This window comes from Ailuropoda melanoleuca, chromosome 5 (assembly GCF_002007445.2).
Source record: "Ailuropoda melanoleuca isolate Jingjing chromosome 5, ASM200744v2, whole genome shotgun sequence".
Lineage (NCBI taxonomy): Eukaryota > Metazoa > Chordata > Mammalia > Carnivora > Ursidae > Ailuropoda > Ailuropoda melanoleuca.
In genome coordinates, this window is record NC_048222.1 from 25,468,067 (window position 1) to 25,488,823 (window position 20,757).

The 20,757-nt window shown below is 35.6% G+C and overlaps 1 protein-coding gene across 6 annotated transcripts in view; it reads left to right on the top strand.

Moving 5' to 3' along the window:
• EXOC2 (exocyst complex component 2) overlaps window positions 1-20,757 on the top strand; it is a 608,573-nt gene that overhangs the window by 164,838 nt on the left and 422,978 nt on the right. For 5 of the 6 annotated variants that reach the window (XM_034660427.1, XM_034660422.1, XM_034660426.1 and 2 more), the window contains one exon: window positions 11,514-11,655. The exons of the other annotated variant lie outside the window; for it this stretch is intronic. In XM_034660427.1, the coding sequence (XP_034516318.1) occupies window positions 11,514-11,655 (142 nt within the window). The remainder of the gene's footprint in view (window positions 1-11,513; window positions 11,656-20,757) is intronic. 6 annotated transcript variants of the gene reach the window in all.

The following is a 20,757-nucleotide window of genomic DNA, read 5'->3' on the forward strand; positions in this document are numbered from 1 at the left end:
ATGTTGGATCTGGAGGTAAAGCTTAGAATAAATGGTGGACTATTTTTCACACTCAGAATTAGGATTTTTAAATAATTGACATTAAACATTTTAAATCATTTAGTTGCATAGTAAATGAATCAGTGAACTAGATTTAGATGATAGCATTTGTGCTGATTTTATTTTTTATGAGTGAATCCATTAATTTCATGATGCCAACCAAATAAAATATCTTACATTAATGGAGAAATACTGCCAACTACCAGTATTTTTCATAGTTCCCTTTTCAAATAGCAGAAATCTCTAGAGGCATAGATCCCAGAAAAACTATGAGGACACCTTGTTCACAGAAATAGTTTGTTATCCATTCTGTCACTCTCTTTCTGCTCTTGGAAATAATTGCTGATCAGGGGCTTCTAACTTAGTGTCACCAGACATTAGACATTCTCTCAGATCTCTTTCCAGGTAGGATTTGGTGGTTTACTAAGGGTTCTTCTAGGTATATTTCCTCCTGCTTTCTTATTGGTATTTCTACCAATAGAAGCATGAAAATGGCCAGTTGTTAATTCCCTTCATCTTGGTCCTCCTCTTCAAAAGTAGAATTAATTTTAGTGTAGGAGCAGTACACAGATAACTGTGTGTTTTAGGAGCTCATTAAAATTTAATGACTAATGATCATGTAAAGCTAGCATGATTTCATATATACATTTTTAAAGAGTAATTTATTTATTTTAAAGAGAGCTGGGGGAGGAGCAGAGGGAGAGGGAGATAAGCAGACTCCCCACTGAGTGGGGAGCCTGATGCAGGGCTCAATCCCAGAACCCTGAGATCATGACCTGTGCTGAAATGAAGAATCGGATGCTTAACTGACTGAGCCACCCAGGTGCCCCTCATAATACATAAATACATTTTTTAATGCAAATAACCCTGTGAAGTAATTAAGGAAAGTACCATTAACTCCATTTTTTTCCTGTGGAAGCATGCTCAGAGAGGTTCATGACTTGACCTGTAAGTAGCAGAGCAAGGCAGAACTCAAAATTAAGTGTTCTCATTCTGAATCCAGAATGGATTTCTGGCCCAGCACCATACATCTGAAAGTAAAGAACGAAATTGTTCCCATGAAAATAAACCAAAGAAATAGGATGTGAAGCAGGTTGGTTAATGTATATTGTTTTGGACTTCATAAAACAACATTAAATGGTAATTCATGAGATCAGAGTATCAAACTCATCTTGCCCTACAGGATACCTCCCGTAAAATAAGCCCCATTATAAGCCTTACGTGGACTTTGTGCTATACTGATCCCACATTGCAAGTGCCAGCAGTAAGTCCCCTGTCATTTCCATGCATTTCCATTTGCAGTGCCAGTTCTGTTTCATTTTATCTCAAGTCCTGGAAATGTTTTTTCCCAGTCATGCATTTTTCTCCTGTTTATAAAAGTAAGATCCAATCATTATTTTTTAAAAGGAGAAATACTGAAAAGTCTAAAAAACTTTTTAAAATTATCTATAATACACCAAAGATAAACACTATTATATTTTAGTATTTTTAATAATCAGTATATATACCATATACCTATATGTATTATGTTACAAAAATATGAAACATATTTTTTTGAATTCAGTTTTACATTAGAGGCATCTTTTTCTGTTGACTAGTCTGTTGTGAACACCTTTATTAAATATGTAGATGTGAGTTTTATGGCTTGTAATAGCTGCTAATGTAGATGTACCTTTTTTTTTTTTTTTTTTTTTTTTTTACTTTTTCCTACTGGGAACCTTAAGGTTTTTTTGTTGTTGTTACTGAGGGGTGAAGATAATCTTTGATCACATGTTTTATTCCTGTCTCAATGTTGATTCCTAGAAGTAGAATTAGAGCTCCAAAGACTCTTGGTAAATATTGCTGGTTTCATCACATTTTGGTCATCATTGCTGATTATAATATTTTCATCTGATAGATAAAAATACTCTTTCTTGGGGGCGCCTGCGTGGCACAGCGGTTAAGCTTCTGCCTTCGGCTCAGGGCGTGATCCTGGCGTTATGGGATCGAGCCCCACATCAGGCTCCTCTGCTATGAGCCTGCCTCTTCCTCTCCCACTCCCCCTGCTTGTGTTCTGTTTCTCGCTGGCTGTCTCTATCTCTGTCGAATAAATAAATAAAATCTTTAAAAAAAAAAAAACAAAACTCTTTCTTGATGTTTTAATTTGCATGCCTTTCCCTATTTGGTAGGTTAACACTTTTTCTTATGTTCATTGACTGTTGATATTCTAGTAGAGTTCATTTTAAAGGTATTTAGAGGGTTAAGGAATGTTTTTCATTTTAAGTATGAAACCAAATTTGCCACAAGTCAATTCTTGAGACCTTTTAGAAGGGAAAACGAGAGCTATATTATGTACTGTACACTTCAGTACATAATTTTATTGTAGTAGCTAAAATTATATAATTCCAAGGAATTGTTTTCATATATAAAATGTTACTTTAACCTGTCCCAGTCTTTAAAAAGCAACCATTTAATTTAGAGTTTGTATGGTTGTAGATTTTTGACTGACTTGGGACTGTAGTCATTAAATAAGTTGGCCATTAAATTGTTGATTGATATTTTATGCACCTAAATCTCTTTCAGAAATTTTAACATGGTAGATGGGGAGAGGGCAGCTTCTTTTTTTCACATGTCCAGGGAAGATCCTTTACATACAACAATCAATTTTAAAGATTTTTGTGTCACTTGAACCATACATATATACCATATTTTACATATTTGATTATTTTTAGCTTAATTGTATATTATTCTTAAGTTTCATTTGAAATCATTTGAATTCAATATATGATGTGAATGACTATAGTTTTGGGTCCTCACCGTATTATCTTTTTATATTTTATTTTTCTCCTCTCTTCTCCAGCTAAATTTTGTTTAGAGGCCATTTTTATATAATACATCATTTTTAAATCAATGTGTTTTAGAGTTTGATTATAGACAGATGTGTCCCTGCATACTAAATATTAATTTCTGACCCTATTTAACTGCCTCAAGTTCTTTGTATACATGGGAAGGGAAAAACAGAAACAGACATAAAGAGATACTATAGTAGGAAGGACACAAGGACCTTATAATTTATAAAGTAAAATATTGCTTCCCCAGTACAGAAGGTAATTCAGAAAAGCTTTCCCAAAGCAAGGAAGAATATAAGATTTCACAGAGAAGTGGTTGTTTCAGAGGTGAGAGAAAGGCACCAAGTCTCTTTGGAAAGTTGGGGAGGTGTAGGCAATAAGTGAGTAAGACTATTGGTCATCAGTTGCTTGTTGTGTGGGGTCCTAAATCAAAAACCTTGAACCTGAGCAGGTACAGTTCAACAACTTAAATAGTTGTCTTTTATCATCCCTGTACTGTTTCTATTCTCTGGACCGCTGTGCTTTGTTTCCTCTTCACACACTGTTTGTTTTCCTTAGGAGATCTCATCTCTTCCCACTACTTCATTTATCAGTGGTGCCCACGAGTCCCAAATCTGTATTTAACTTGTATTTCATTCCTAGGCTGCAGATCTCTTTCCTATCGTACATCTTCACTAGAAGTTGCCACTGGGATTTCAGAGCAACTTACCCAAACCAAAGTCATGTTCCTCCTTCCTCTTCCAAATCAGCTTTGCTTTATGTGTTTCCTGCCTTGGTCAGTAGTCACAGAGTCAGCAAGCTAGGGACTTGGGAATTGTCTTTGACTTCATTCCTCAGGAATGGGTGGTTCAACCCCTGAACCATCTGTCTCTACCTCCCTAATTTGTTCTTCCTGTCCAAGATCAGCTCTTTTTCATCATCTGATCCTTGTGCTATTGCAGAAGCCTTCCTCCAAATGCTTTGCTTAGGCTCTAAATTTCACTCTTTAACTCATTATCCATGGAGTTTCAAAAATACAGATCTGATTATATTCTTCCTCCTTCCCACATTTCAGTGTTCTCATTGACTGAGGAATAAAACCTAAACTCCTTAGGCTGATGATGTTCATATTGTTTAAATCTGGACCCTTACTTCTTTCTCTTATGCCATTCATCTCCTCTTTACTTACCAATATCCTGTTATCTAGCCACTCATCTTTTCTTGAGTATTTCATACGATTTGTCAGGTCTTCTATTCCTTCAACAAACATTCATTCAACATCAGCTTACCAGTCTCTATTTTAAGAACATTTACCTGTAGCTTGTATTGTTCTATTGGTCTGGAATACCTTTTCCTCAACCTCAACTTGACAAAATCTTTTTTTTTTTTTTAAGATTTTATTTATTTATTTGACAGAAAGAGACAGCGAGAGAGGGAACACAAGCAAGGAGAGTGTGAGAGGGAGAAGCAGACTTCCCGCCCAGCAGGGAGCCCGATGCGGGGCTCAATCCCAGGACCCTGGAATCGTGACCTAAGCCAAAGGCAGATGCTTAATGGCTGAGCCACCCAGGCGCCCCCCAACTTGACAAAAATCTTAATCATCTTTCAAATTCTATCTCAGATACAGATGTCTCACCCTGTGGAAAGACTTCTCATTCATTTTTTCCAAACTGCAAAATGGATCAAATCCTCTTCTTTATTCCTATAATACCTTGTTTATAACACTAGAATAACATCTTAACACGTTATATCATGATTAGTTTAATATTGGTGTGCTGCTTTTCTAGACTGTAAATTCTTTTCAAATATTTTTATATTAAATGCTTTTATCTCTACAAAAGACTAAATCTTATGTAGGTATAAGATAGAATAATAATAAAATGAACACAAGCTCACCTGTTGCCAAGCTGAAGAAATGGAGCATATTCCCAGGACCCCTTGTGCCCTGGACATCTGCCTCATCCATTTTCCCTTATGGACTGTCACTTCTGCATTTTGTGGTTTCTAAATAATACATTGTTGAATATTACCTGTTTCTGACTTTTAAATAGCATAAATGGGATTATATGATATGTATTTTTCTCTGCCTTGCTTTTTCTCCTAATATCATTTTTGAGATTTATCCATGTTGCTGTATGTAGCTTATGCTAATTTATAAAATGTGTTAAAAATCCTATTCCTTTTTTTCTTCCTCTGAGTTTATATAACATTGGAGTATTTATTCTTTGAATATTTATAAGAATTCTCTTGTTTTTTCTTTGTGAGGTGATTTTTAATGATTGGTTCCATTTCTTTAATGGTTAAAGAACCATTCAAGTTTTCTGTTTCGTCTTGTTAGGTGTAGTCGTCTATATTTTTCTTGGACTTTCTCCATTTTACCTAAATTTCTAAATTTATTGGCATAAAATTGTTTTATAATAGTTGAATATTATTTCAGTTTCATCCACATCTGAGGTTATGTTATCTTTCTAGACTTAATATTTTTAGTCTTTTTTCTTGATCAGAATCTTTCAAGAACCAAATTTTGGCTTTACTCTCTTTATGTCCTTGTTTTCTGTCACAGTAATTTGAGCACTTAGCTTAATTGTTTTATTTATGTAACTCATTGATTCCAGACCTTTCTGCCTTTTTACTATAAATGTTCAAGGCTATGAATGTCCCTCTGTCTCTTTAGCTATATCCCACAGATTAATATAAGATATTTTAGTTCTGTTTTGTATTTTCGAATTTTAATTGTGAGTTTTTCTTTGACACACAGCTATATAGGAGTGTGATTTTAAATTTCCAAATTGGGTGGGTGGGTGGGTAGCAATTAGTTTTCATGTTGGAAATTAGTTTTCTCTTTGTTAGAGATTTCTAACTTAATTATGCTGAGGTCAAAGAATGTCATGTTTTTTACTTTGTTGAGACTTGCTTTGCAGGCTGATACACGATGAGTTTCTTAAATATTCTCCCTTGCTTGAAAATACCACATCCTTCAGTTTTGAATACCACATTCCATATATGTCTATTAGATCAAGTTTGTGAATTTTGTTTTTCAGTCTTCTATATCCATTCCTTTTGTGTGTTTTGCTCTTTAATTTGTCAGTTACTGAGAGATGTAAAAGTCTTTCTTTGGGTGCTTTTTAGATATTAATTATTTTCTTATTTATTATTGTCTAATATTTCATAGTTCGACTATGATGTGTCTCTTGGTGTATTTTGTTGGCCATTTTTCCCCTGACTGATTGATACCTTTAATCAGTTCTGGAAAATCTCAGCTATTACCTCTTTCAATATTTATTCTTTTCTATTCACTCTTTTTTCTCCTTCAAGACCTCCTGTGGGATATATGTTAGACCTTCTTACTCTGTTCTCCATGTCTCTTACATTTTTCATTTATGTTTCCCCCACCCATCTTTAATTCTCTGTAATGATTCAGAATAATTCATTCAGCTCTCTCTTCTCATTGACTTTTTCTTCATTTATATCTTATCTTGTTGAAATTTGCTGCCTATTGCCATTTTATTCCAGTTGTTTTTCATTTCCAGAAACTTTGGTTTTGTTACTAAGTAAAGGAAAATGATTAACTTACTCTGGAGTGGTATAATTTCAAACATCAGTGTAGGAGGTAGTGGCAGTAAAGTTATTTCCCATGCCCCTTAGGTCATTCTGTGTAGGTGGCCAAATCACATACAGTTACAATAGTCAAATAAAAGACTATTCCTATTAAGAAGAAGATTGGAGCAGTTATGAGAACCCTCAGTAATGGGGCGTGAGATAGTTAACTTGATTATAAAAAATTAACAGAAGAAGAAAAGTTTGGGGAATAATAAAGATTAGTAGTAAGTCACAGTGGAAGGTGAGGGAAGTGAGGAATGATGGCTCTCACTAAGTGCTAGAGACATTGTCTGTTTTTCTGTTTCAGGATGACAGTATATCCTGTTTTATCCTGTTTTTGTTTTGTTTTGTCTTGTTTTAATAGTGCCACCTCTACTAGGGATTTAAGAGTTTATTTTTAAAAATTAATTATTTACTTGGCATTTATTTTGTCCACATTTGACATGTTTCAATAGCACAAAGTAATGTCAGTTTGCCACTTGTCTGGCCATCCATTTGTAAAAAATTTTAAAAATTATATTAATTTGACTGAACCTAGTCATCCATATTCACTTGCATAGATGTTCTAATTGTAGTTTGATGATTTTGTTTCCATAGAGATCACTCAGTTCAATGTACTCCTTCTGTCATCTTTGAAATGAAATTAACTTTTTTAAAATTATTTTTTCTTTCTCAGAAACATACTTTTTAAGAAGCATTTTTAACAAAAAGTTTTTAAAATAGTAAATTAGAAAATTTAAATTTGGAACATTAAAATTTTGATGATTCTTTTTTATTATTATGATGATGATATATTAGTCACCATACAGTACATCATTAGCTTTTGATGTAGTGTTCCATGATTGTTTGCGTATAACACCCAGTGCTCCATGCAATACGTGAACGCTCCCGATCTAGTCTCTTTTTTTTTTTTTAACTATTTTGAGTGAATTGAAGACAACTGTATAGAAATTGAGGAAATGAGACATCTACTTAGGTGTGTGTTTTTCAGCACCTGTGTGGCTGCACACTTGCTGCTATACAGGTGAGGCTGTATGTTGTCAGAATATCTTTTGATATGCATATTTCTGCCTAAGAAGATAAAATGGTAGATTATCACCAGTATTATTTGCCCCTGCATCTGAAATGCTACCTCCTGAAGTATTCTGTATTTCTGTAAGTTATTACCAACTACTTGAAGTACTTTAAAAGGTGCTCCTTAGTTCTCATATGTAGGAATTTAGTGCGTACATCTATTTCTGATTGCATAATTACTGAATTAGCACCTTTCTTTTCTTAAGAAAGCCTTTTCCAGTGCCCTTAGAAGTACCCCATAAACACTCCCCCAACAGCTATGTTCTTTGAACGTTTTATCAATGTTTTCTTGCCTTTCTTCCCTATTAGACTGTGATTTCCTTTAAGGATTTTTTTTTCATTTAACTTTCATTCATCACTATTAGATAGTGCTTTAATGATGAACAGACCTTATCCTTGCATAGCAGGGGTCAAGCAAACTTAGCTAACATCTGTATTCATTAGCTAGTGTGAACAGGGCTTTAGTGAAAATTGGGCATGTTGAAATAAATAATAATAATATAATGATAGCTGAGAGAATTTATGATGTACTTTAAATGTACTACATAAGTTTCATAAATTATCGTTTTGAATTCTTACAACAAAATTCATGAGGTACTGTTGACCTTAATTCTGCTTTGTCAGACATTAATACTGCCACTCCACTTTCTATTTCATATGCCTAGTATCTATCTGCCCATTCATTTATTTTCAACCACTTTTTTTTTAAATTAGAGTATGAATTATATACGCTAAAACACAGATCTTCAGTGTACAAATAGGTGACTTTTAATGCATATATATATGTCCCAGTATCCACCACCTAGATCAAGATGTATTTCTCTCATGCCCCATTCCAGTCCGTAGGGACCCTTCTCACCAGTGTTTTGATTTCTGTCAGGATATATTAGTTTTGCCTGTTCTTTAACTTCATGTAAAATGGAACCATTCATCTTTTATGTCTAGCTGCTTTTGCTCCAGCTTAATAATTTTTAAGATTCATCCAAATTTATTGTGTCTGTAAGTAATTTATTTTCTTTTATTGCCGAGTTTGGATAACTCAAATTTGTTTAATCATTCTTATGGTAAGAGACATTGGATTATTTCTAGTTTAAGGTTTTGGGTTTTTTTTTTTTAAGATTTTATTTATTTATTTGACAGAGAAAGAAAGCACAAGCAGGGAGAGTGGCAGGCAGAGGGAGAGGGAGAAGCAGGCTCCGCACTGAGCAGGGACCCAATGCAGAGCTCAATCTCAGGACTCTGAGATCATGACCTGAGCCGAAGGCAGACGCTCAACCCACTGAGCCACCCAGGTGCCCCAGTTTAAGGTTTTTATGAATAAACTTTTTGTGAACATTGCTGTGAAAGTCTTCTGTGGACATTTGTACTCTCTCATCTTGGAATTGCTGGTCATGGAATAGGTTGATTAGGAATTCTGAATAGTTTTCCAGAGTGGGTGTCTCATTTTACTTCTCATTTTATATCAGTTTATGAGTATTCTAGTTGCTCCATGTTGTCCTTACAAACACAATATTATCGTTCTTTTTTATTTTAGCCAATTCTGTTGCTTTCATTGGCTTTCTCTGATATAATGATGTTAAGCCCTTTTTCTTACACATTTAGATACTCATATTCAGATATCTTCTTTTTGGAAGTGCCTCGTCAATTCATTTGCCTATATTTTAATTGGATTGTTTACCTTTCTATTAGTGATTTTTAGAAATCTGTATATAAGTTCTTTGTCAGATATATATTTTTCCTCCCAGTCTCTGGCTTGCTGTTTTGTTTTTACAGTGCTGTCTTTTGAGTAGAAATTTTTAATTTTGATGAGATCCTATTTATCATTTTTAAAAATGTTTAATGCCTTTTATATCCTGTCAAAATCTTTACCTGCTCCAGTGTCCTGAATATGTTTTTCCCAGAGGCTTTGTAGTTTTATCTGTTACATTCAGGTCTATGAGCTATCTTTTATTAAGTATTATGTTAATATTGTGTTATTATTATACATATTATAGCTTTAGAATATGTCTTAAAAAGACAGTTTTACTTATTTCATGGTATTTTTTCTTAACTATATGCATGGACTAGGATCTCTAGTACAATCTTAAAGTAAGTGGTGGGAGGGGATATTATCAAGTCCTTTTTTTGTCATCTGTTAAAAGAATTCCACTTCATTATAACATATTCTTTTTATTTACTTGTAGATTGAATTTGCCAGCGGTTTGTTAAGATTTTATGTTTTTGTTATGAGTTGTAATTTTCTTTTATTGCAATATTCTCGTCAGGTTTTGGCATCAGGTTTTGCTTATCTCATTAAACAAAGTAGGAAATGTTCTCAGGCTCTGTTCTATGAAAAAGTTTGTGTGTGAAATTTCTTCCTTAAATGCTTGTGTGAAAGCATTTTAAATAATGGACTCAGTTTAATACATAGAGGATATGTGTGCCATTTTTAGAAATTGTATTTTCAGTTTTTCAGTTTCCTCAATGTAGTCATACTTACTGACATAAAACTGTAATAACCAGTTAAACAACCCACTTTTGGTATTGGTGCTTTTCTTTGAGTTTAATTTTCTCTTTTTCTACTATTAGTATTTCCTTTTTGATTGGCTCCTCTCTTTCAAGTATTAGCATTTTATTTCACATGTCTAGAGTATCTCTTATCATCTGTTTAGATTGATGTTTCTAAATATTGGAGAAAGGCAGGGATGAAGGAGAACTCAAAGTTCATTGCCTGCCACTGTTATCCTCAATTGTTCATCCTTCTCAGTCTGATATATTTACTTTTAGGATACAGCCCTTTGTCAAGTACACGAGTGATATATATTCTTTGAATCCTTGTATAACTAAAAATATGTTTCTTGGACTCTGTTAAGTGAATGACATCATGGCTTAATATAGGATTCTTGGGTTGAATTCCTTTTATTCCTGTGGATATTATTCCGGTGACTTTAAGTTCCCGTGCTGCATCTGAGAAATCTGATGTCAGACTCATTCTTCTTTGTAAGTAATTCATTTTTTTTTTTTTGAACTGGAAGCTTAAAATTTTTCGTTCTCTCTTTTTTAATTATTTAGAAATTAGACACTTTAACAGTTTTTGCAGTGCCTCATAAATCTAGCCTAGAACCCAGCAAGCCTGTTCAAATTGCAAAGTCAGTCTTTAGATCCAGAAATTTTATTCTGTTGCTTGTTTAATTCTTGTCTCTTCTGTGACAGTTCATATTCTTCTACTTGAATTTCTGTTTCCTTTCATATGAGAGTTTGTGGATCTGTCTTCTAAGTTTCTACCCTCATAATTTCCACCTCTTTATATTTTTTACTCTGTGCCTTGAAGTACTTACTGCACTTAATTTCAGTCTCTGTAGTGACCATTGAGTCCTCCAGTTAAACTACTCAGTTATCTTTGAAAATCACGCGTGTTCTCTCCCTAAGTCTTGTTTTATATTGTACATTCATCTCCTGAAAGGTTTTCATTATTTTTCTAAGTTCAAGTTGTTGCTTGTCTTTTCTACAGCTTAATTTCACTGCATGACAGATATTCCTCTTTGTAGATGCTTGACTTACGGTGTAGAGGCAGACATATCACCACTAGTCCACCGCAGAGGCCCTTGAGCCAACAGACTCTTTATTCCCAAATTTAGCACTCTACCCACCTACTCTGCAACTTCTTGGCCTCTGGAGTGCCAGTGAGACCAGGCATAGACTTTTAGGACTGAGGCTACATTCCTCATCCTGTTCTGCTTCTCCTGCCATCAGGAACTCACAGTTCATGCGGGCTGAACTTTCTATGTGTAGTCTATACGTGGGGATTAATTCCTATTAACTAAGTTGTGTTGAGAGAGTGGTCTTTGTTACTGAAAAATAAATAAAATAAAAATCATGATTTTTTTTTTCTGTAAAATGATAAAGGAAAAATGATAAGTACTTTTAAAATGTGCTGAAGTATTTATATTATTTTATTTTTTCCCTCGTGCTCAAATAAAAAACTCATAGTTATTCTTTATTATGTGTTTATAGGTTAGCATGGCCTCGTTAAAAGAATTAGACCAAAGACTCTTTGAAAATTACATTGAGTTGAAAGCAGATCCTATAGTTGGCTCCTTGGAACCTGGAATTTATGCAGGCTATTTTGATTGGAAAGACTGCCTGCCTCCAACAGGTAAAGGGTTTCAGGCTACTAATGTTCTCTAAAGGTAGTCCAGTGCATCTGGAGTAATAAATACGGATTTTATCAATTAGTGTATTCTTAAAATGCTTTTCTTTTTATTCATATTTTTTCCCATTAGTTTGATTTTAACTTTTTAGTAGCTTAAACCCATTTTTTGATAGTTTGGAATTTAGTGCACTTTTTATTATTCATACTTAAAACTTAAAATTATTCTTAAATTCCAGAAAATAATTATACCTTATAATATTGGATCGTTTTAGTAATGCATATTTGCTTCCCAGGATATGTCTTTATGGCATAGATAAAACAGACTATGAGTGACAGTTTTATACAATGACTCTGTGACTGTCATCAAAAAATTTATGTAAGAAATTTGGTCACTTCTGTATAAGACCTAATTATTAATGCTGACAGGGTGAAGGATAGAAGAAAAATGTTTAGGAGTATGATTATTATAGTAATTAAGCAAAGAAAATTGAACCACAGAAGGATGACTGACACAATTCCAGTATTATCTCGTGACATCAAATGAAAGTCACTTAAATCATAATACATATTTTAAAATTATCTATTGCTTACTGAATCAGATAAACTTTTTGATGGATCAGATAGTTATTCCTTTGTATGAAATGGTGTGGAATACATAGAACCAAGCTCCCTAATAACATTTTTGTCTAGAAGTAGTCTTATATAGAAGTGGTCATGTTTATATTAGACATAGATTCTTTTTGAATGTATATAAATAGATGTACCAGTGAACTGTTAGCAGGTTTGAGTTAATCTTCATTCTTTTACCTAATTGCTTTAAACACCTTTTTTAAATTGTGTAATGCTTTTATTAGATGGTGATAAAATTGTTCAGTCTTTAAACACCTTTGGGTTTTTATTGTGTAGTGTTCACTTTAGGTGGTAACAATATAGTGGTGCCGTAAGTCAAAACTAAAAACCAGAATCATGAAATTAAAAATATTTTAGGTGACCATAGGTATTTTATTTTCTGAAATCACAGCCGTTATAGTCATCTGAGGCTTTCTACCTACGTGTGGCCATAATTAATCTTTTTTCCTTAAATTCTGTTACTTTTCTATATACATACTTTACTGTGTCCAGACTGGGTTACAGTTCATATCCCAAATACATCCTTTTAAAGTTTAAATCAGATCCTATTAGTATCTTAAAATCCTTGCGATATCTTCCCATTTAAACTTACAGTAAAACACGCAGTGCAGGGCAGGCCCCGGCCTGGTGCCCTTTGCCCGCCACTTACGAGTGCACCCCATGGCCTCTCTCCAGCTATATTTTAGCACAGTGAGCCTTTTTGTTGCCCAGACTTTCCACGTCCTTCCACCTTATCTCTTCAAGCCTGTTTTTTCCTTTGCTTAGGCAGTAATTCTCCTTTATCTTCATAGAACTGCCTCACTTTTGTCATTCAGGTCTTAAACTTAAATATCACCATACCAGCCACCAACCTGAAGAAACGACATGGCCAATGGACAGTTGCCATGGTGTTTTAAATTTAACTTGTGAAAAGTACTCATTTTATTTGTAAAATAATTATTTACAAGGGAGAATGCTGTACCTGTGGTTCTAGCACTGGCCTTTATACTGGTTGAACTTATTAAAGCTAAATCCATGAGGTCATAGTTAGTGGGTTGATTACCAATTTAAGTGAACAAACATGACTTTTAACAATAAATTGTCATTCTCAAGATCATCAGTCTATACCGTCTGGAGGTTTTGATCTACAGTCCCTTTTTCAAAATTCTTGGGCCCATATGACTTTTGGAATTTCGGTATTTTTGGATTTTAGAAAGATATAGTGCACGTGCCATATATTATGTCACATTCCCAGCAAGGATTTCTGCAAGGAAACATGAGTACTTAGACGAAGAGTGATAATCAGTATCCTTAATCAGGTCAGGTGAGAAGATGCCACCAGAAGAGTTCATCACAAATTTGCAAATTCACAAACAAAAAGTTTTGCCTCTTGAATTCTGTATCTTCAGTACCTAAACTACTGCTCGGTACATGATGCCTGCTTAGTAAATATTTGTTCAGTAACGGCACCAATGACCCCTTTATAGCTCCCACAGGTGCCTTGGCTAGTGTCTTCGCTGCCTGGTCATCACTTCCCTGACTGGCCTGTGCATGCTTCAGAGCCCATCTCTTAAAGGAGCGCTTTTTCTGGCAAGTCTTCTTCCCATCAACCCTGACAGGATTGTTTTTTTCTGAATCCCTTTTAACCTCTCTTATAATTCTTTAGTACATAAGCATAATATGCATATTTTTTGTTACCTGTCTTTTATTGCCCCATTTTGGGAGAGTTTTTAAACAGATATGTGGAGATTTCTTTTCACATTGATAGACTTCCAAATTATTTAAGTATTTTTATAGAGCAGTGACTGAAAGTTTCAGAATTCCAAGGGATGGATATCAAAAGGGTTTTTCTTTTTTTTTTAAGATTTTATTAATTTATTTGAGAGAGAGACAGAGACAGTGGCAGAGATAGTGAGAGAGAGCACAGGTGGGGAGGAGTGGGAGAGGCAGGCTCCCCGCTGAGCAGGGAACCTGATGAGGGGGCTCAATCCCAGGACACTGGAATCATGACCTGAGCCGAAAGCAGCCGCTTAACCAACTGAGCCACCCAGGCGCCCCTCAAAAGGGTTTTTCAATAAAATCTCTTCATTTTCTACTCAAGGTAATAATGCACAATACTCAGATATTGCCCCTACTGTTCCTAGACCGCTGCTGATGAACTAAATGTCACTGCCCTGTCCTTTCTCCCCAGTCTTAGAAAAACTAGACTCAAAGAGCTGAACTCTCTGGACCAGCCCGATGCCTGATTTCTGCTTCTCCCTTGGCTGGCCTGCCTCCACCTTCTCTTTAAGATGGCTGAGAAGGATGGCATCCAGTGACCACTTTTCCTTTCTTATTTGGGGCACTTCCCCTTGTGTATATGTATATAAATTATCTTATGGGAAAAGAAAAGCCTTAGTTTTGCTGTACCAAATTTTTGTGGAAGTAGTTTAGCAATCTCAGGTATTCAGAAATAAAGGAGTTGTTACATGGCAGGCCATGCACGTGCAAACACATACACACATGTGCACATACATGCACACATTCAGGTACATCCTAAGTTTTAAGTGTCTTGCAGACAGATGGTTTCAGTTATTTGTGTCCTCATAACATCTGATTCAATGCCTTGCATATAATTATAACTTACTACTTGTGGTTCTAATTTTCTAGATTTCAGCCATCTTAAGATAACCAAATTATTTATAATCTCTTGAGAGTCTGGGGGTAAGGCTAGGGTATTAGGCACTGAACCAGCAGTGTGGTCACCCTAACTATAAATCACAATCCCCACAGTAACTCCCCATCACTCTTCTCTTTGCAACCCAGCTTTTAAAAAGTTGTCTTCCCTCAAAGAGTCCATGCTAATGCTATCTGTGTTGCTGTGTCACTTGGTCTCTGATCCTGCAAAGTCTGCCTTCACCCCCCCCCCCATTGAGACTATTCACACTGAAGCCACTTCCGATGCTATGCATTTGACCCTTGAACAATACGGGTGTGAACTGTGCAATTCCGCTTATATGTGGATTTTGTTAATACAGCACAGCACTGTAAATGTTTTTCCTCTTCCTTATTTCCTTAATAACATTTTCTTTTCTCTAGCTTACTTTATTGCAAAAATACAGCGTATAATACATAGAATGTATAAAATATGTTTTAATCAACTGTTTATGTTATTGGTAAGGCTTCTGGTCAGCCGTAGGCTATTAGTAGTTAACTTTTGGGGGAGTCAGAGTTATATGTGGATTTTCAGCTGTGCGGGGGTCAGCACCCAATCCCCACATTGTTCGAGGGTCAGCTGTAGTTGGGAATCTGTGATGCATTCACTCCTTTTCATAGTCCATGTTTCTGTAGTACTTCCATTGTTGAACCCTCTTCCGGAGACTTTCTGTGGCATCTCTGATCCCACTGCTATTTGGTAGCCCTCAGTTTCCTTTGTGGATTGGTTTCTCTTCCTTTGCATAGCCTTGCACTGCTGGTATGCCCAGGACTCTATATTTCTCTGTTCTTGCCAGACCGTCTTCAGACTCTCTCTGAGCAATTTCATTGACTAATGGTAGACTGACCGGTGCCTCCAGCATCGACGTCTGCAGTCTAATCTCTATTCTGAGCTCAAGGTCTGTCAGCCTTCCTAGTAGACATCTTCATTGGAACATTCCAGAGACCTCTTCAGCTTAGCAAGTCCAAAAGTAAGCTCATCACTTTCACTTTCTCATCATCTCCAAATCAGCTCTTTCTGCTTCCAGACCTCCTAACACTGGGAAGGGGTGAAGACATCAACCAAGGCCCCCCTTCCCTCTTGTTCCAGCAAATAGTTAGTTGCAGGTCCCCTCTTTCCCATTTCTGAATTCTGCCCCTCATCATTTTTGTTTCTTATCAGGATGCTTGAGGGTTCTCCTTTTGGTGCCAGCACCCAATCTTGCCTGTTTCAAGTTCACTTCTAACTTTTTGAAAAGCTCATCTTTCCAAAATATAAATGGGATCTGTCACTTCTCTGCTTAAAACAGTTCAGGATGACCCATTCTCCCTCAGGCTAAAACCTAAAATTCATAGGCATTGCTAATGCTTACACTTGGCATGTGGCAGCTGTCTGTTACCTGCTTCACACTCCTTCCCTGTACCTCTCAGGCATCCCTTCTATAGGCAGCAGGCAGTCAGAGCTGCTTCAGTCCTGACAGACCCATGCCTGTTCTGCTCTTGCTCTTCCCTGATAATTAGGCACTCCCTCCTCTGGGAAGCTTTCCTTCCTGCCTCCTTGCACACCTCCAGATTGGGTTGGTCTTCCCCATCCCTCCTGCTCCTGATGCAGTTTTCTGTCCCTTGTAGCACTCATACATAGGAGCTATCATCATCTGCTTGTTGCTGTTCTTCTGTGCTCAGACGACTCAGCACAGTGGCTGATTTTTTCATATCTACATTCAGCGTTCAGCACAGTCTCAACATAACAGAAGATGCTCTGTATATGTTAAGTGAATGAAGATGGGTAGTTTATTAGTATATAGTTTTACTAAATGTGCAGGTCACTCCTTGGTTTGTTATCTTGCAAGTATTTGCTATATGGTTTTGTAGTGATTTTTCTCAATTTTCTTTTCATTAGGAGGCTTAATCATGTGATCTAGTTTCCATTATTATTCTTACTCACTTTTTTAAGGTGGTGCACAATAGATATTCATATTTGTTGAATTTAATTTAATTAAAATAAGCCTTTTGGCATTCATTTTCATATCTTCTGTGAATTCTCATATGCTAGCTTTATGAACTCCCTAAATTTTGAACAATTGTATTTGAGTTAAAATGTGAGTATAAAGTATATCCAACATATCAGCAGTTCTAGGTGACATTGCCTAGTTTAAGTGAATTTAGCTAAATTTAATATTATCTCCAATGATTAGCATGTATTGGACATAATTGTTAGCACTGACATTGTTCTTAAATTATCTTCTTTATCTTAAATTATTCAAGGTTATGAAATTACTTGTGATATTTCTGTGAGAATAGGAAAAATCATGATGCAACCACTCCAAGTTTCCTGCATGTTCAGTGATTACTACAGTAAGACTTGGTCACTAAGCTTCAGTGTCCACAAGCAGTGGCTCATATCTGTCTCCATTGAATCTCTAGTTGTTACGTGAGAAACATAATTTACTCATGAGCGATGCAGAGGAAGGCTGTCTTTCCACCTCCTTCCCCAACCCCAGAACTTGGAGCTTCTCCTAATAAGCAGGTGCCTCTAGCATGCTGAAGACCAGAAATAGCAGTCAGAATTCCTGATGGGGTAGGATGTAGGTCTTTCTCATCAGCTCACCCCTTTAGAGGGTGCCTTTGGAAAAGAGTAATTCAAGGGGTTTTCTCATCTCTAAAGGGGCACGGTCCTGTCACTACTTCAGAGGCTATGATTGCTGGTCATTGTTACTCCGTGGTAGATCCTAGAACATGGCCTCAGTGAGGAATCACAAGAGGGCAAGGAGTGTGGGAATGGCAGCACCAGGCTATTAGGGATTTTTGGTTTCTACTTCATCTAATTAGATGATTCAGTGATTCAGAGTTTCCAGGTCTTCCCTTTGTAATATTTATTTAAGGTACTCAAAGTTTCTTCTCTGTTATCTTCATATTTTCTCAGCCATGAAATTTAACTAGTACAGCCATTGATGTGAATAATAATGGTTTGTGGCCTCTGGATAATTTTTTAATAGAAAATTAAGATTCTACTGGCCATGTGACATTAAGTGATAAGACTTTTTACCTTTTGGGGCGCCTGGGTGGCACAGCGGTTAAGCGTCTGCCTTCGGCTCAGGGCGTGATCCCATCGGTATGGGATCGAGCCCCACATCAGGCTTCTCCTCTATGAGCCTGCTTCTTCCTCTCCCACTCCCCCTGCTTGTTCCCTCTCTCGCTGGCTGTCTCTATCTCTGTCAAATAAATAAATAAAATCTTTTAAAAAAAAAAAAAAAGACTTTTTACCTTTTATTATTATTGTTTTTAAAGACTAAACATCCTTTCAAGAACAGAGGGCATATGGCACTGCAGTGTCAGCAGTTTATTTACTCTTTCTCAGATTCCAAAAACACTTAGAAATTGTCAGTGTTCGTTTCACTTTTATGAACTGTTTTTAGTTCTGTTCTTTGTATAGTTTTGACTTCATGATCACTAACCGAACCTCAGTCTTGCATAGTCATATAGTGATTTTTAGTTGTTTAAAGTTGACTGAAGTTGAGACCTCATGTAAAGTGAACAACCAAAATAGTTTTGACTATTAATCTTCCAAAATAATTTCAATTAACAACTTTAGTATTATCTTTAGAGTTTTCATCTTGAAAAACTGAATTTTGCAAATCATATAGGTAACGGATTACTTATTACTGTAGTTAGCAATAAATTTAGTTTCCGATACTGTATGTAGTAATTTTTAAAAAATCCAGTTGATTAATTTCATGATTCAAGAGGAGATATCCGTTAGAGCCATAGCTATGCTTTTTTAACCTGACAGTTGGATATTTAAATTGCTGTCACCTCTTTATTTGTGTATATGTCAGGAAAGATTATTCTAGGTAGTTCTGAGTCACCTAACTGATTGTTTAATTGTTCTTTTATACATAGCTATTAAGAGCTCTGAGTATTTGCATTTGATAAATTTTAGCTAAATTAGGAATATTATTGTTCTACATTTGCAAAAATACACATGGAACTTCATATCTTCAAAATAGATTAAGTAAGAAAAATAATTTTTCTTTAAATTTTACTTAAATTTGATTTTAATAATTTTTTCTATCTAAAAGACATACAAGTTTATGTATATTCCTTATACATATTAAACTTAACCATTTTTATATAAAGTAATTGACTGATTTTTAATTATTAATTTTTTATTGAAGTATTGTTGTCATATTAATATTAGTTTCAGGTGTACAACATAGTTATTCAGTAATTCTGTACATTATGAAATGGTCACATAGTAAGCTTAGTTTCCATCTGCCACCAAAGTTATTAAAATATTATCGATTATATTCCCTATCCTGTACTTTTCATCCCTATGACATTTTTATTTTATAACTGGAAGTTTGTACCTCTTAATCCCCTTCATCTATTTCAGCCATTCCCCCCCACCCACTTCCCCTTTGATAACCACCAGTTTGTTCTGTGTATGTATGAATCTGTTTCTGGGTTTGTTTGTTTTGTTTCTTAGATTCCACATATAAATGAAATAATACGGTATTTGTTTTATTCTGTCTGACCTATTTCACTTAGCATAATACCCTCTGGGTTCATCCATGTTGTTGCAAATGGCAAGACCTTGTTCTTTTTATGTCTGAGTAATAGTCCATTGTATATATATAACATATCTTCTTTATCCATTCATCTTTTGATGGACACTTGGGATGCTTCCATATCTTGACTATTGTAAATAATGCTGCAATAAACATAGGGGTGCATGTGTCTTTTCATGATGTTCATTGTTTTTGTTTTCTTCAGGTGAATACCCAGAAATGGAATTACTGGGTCATATGGTATTTCTGTGTTTAATTTTTTGTGGAATCTTCCAATGGTTTTTTGTAGTGGCTGTACCAATTTACATTCCCGCTAATAGTGCACAGATGTTCCCTTCCTCCACATCCTCACCAGCACTTGTTAGTTCTTGTATTTTTGAACTAGCCATTCTGACAGGTGTGAAATGATATCTCATTGTGGTTTTGATTTACATTTCCCTGATGATAAGTGATGTTGGGCGTCTTTTCATTTGTGTCTTGGCCATCTCTATGGCTTCTTTGGTGAAATGTCTATTGAGGTCCTCTGCCCTTTTAACTGGGTTATTTGTGAGTTGTTTTTTTGGTTTTTTTGTTTGTTTGTTTGTTTGGTGTTGAGTTATATGAGTTCTTTACATAGTTTGGATATAACCCTTTAATGGGTATTATCATTTGCAAGTATCTTCTCACATTCAGTAAGTTAGTTGCCTTTTCATTTTGTTGATGGTTTCCTTTGTTGTAAAAAAGGTTTTTGGTTTGATGTAGTCCCAATTGTTTATTTTTGCTTTTGTTACCCTTCCCTGAGGAGACAGGTGTAGAAAAATTCTGCTAAGGCTGATGTCCAAGAGGTTACTGCGTATGTTTTTTTTGTTTGTTTGTTTGTTTTAAGATTTTATTTATTTATTTATTTATTTGAGAGAAAAAGAGAGAGCATGAGCAGGGGGGCAGAGGGAGAAGCAGGCTCCCCACTGAGCAGGGAGCCCGACATGGGGCTCAATCTCAGATCCTGGGATCATGACCTGAGCCAAAGGCAGTTGCTTAACCGACTGAGACACCCAGGAGCCCTCTGCCTATGTTTTCTTTTAGGAGTTTTATGGTTTCAGGGCTCACATTAGGTCTTTAATCCATTTTTTTTTTAAGATTTATTTATTTGAGAGAAAGAGCACGCACAAGTGAAGGGGGAGGGGTGGAAGGAGAGGGAGAGAATCTCAAACAGACTCCCCTCTGAGCGCAGACCGTGACGCCAGGCTCAATCCCATGACCCTGAGATCCTGACCTG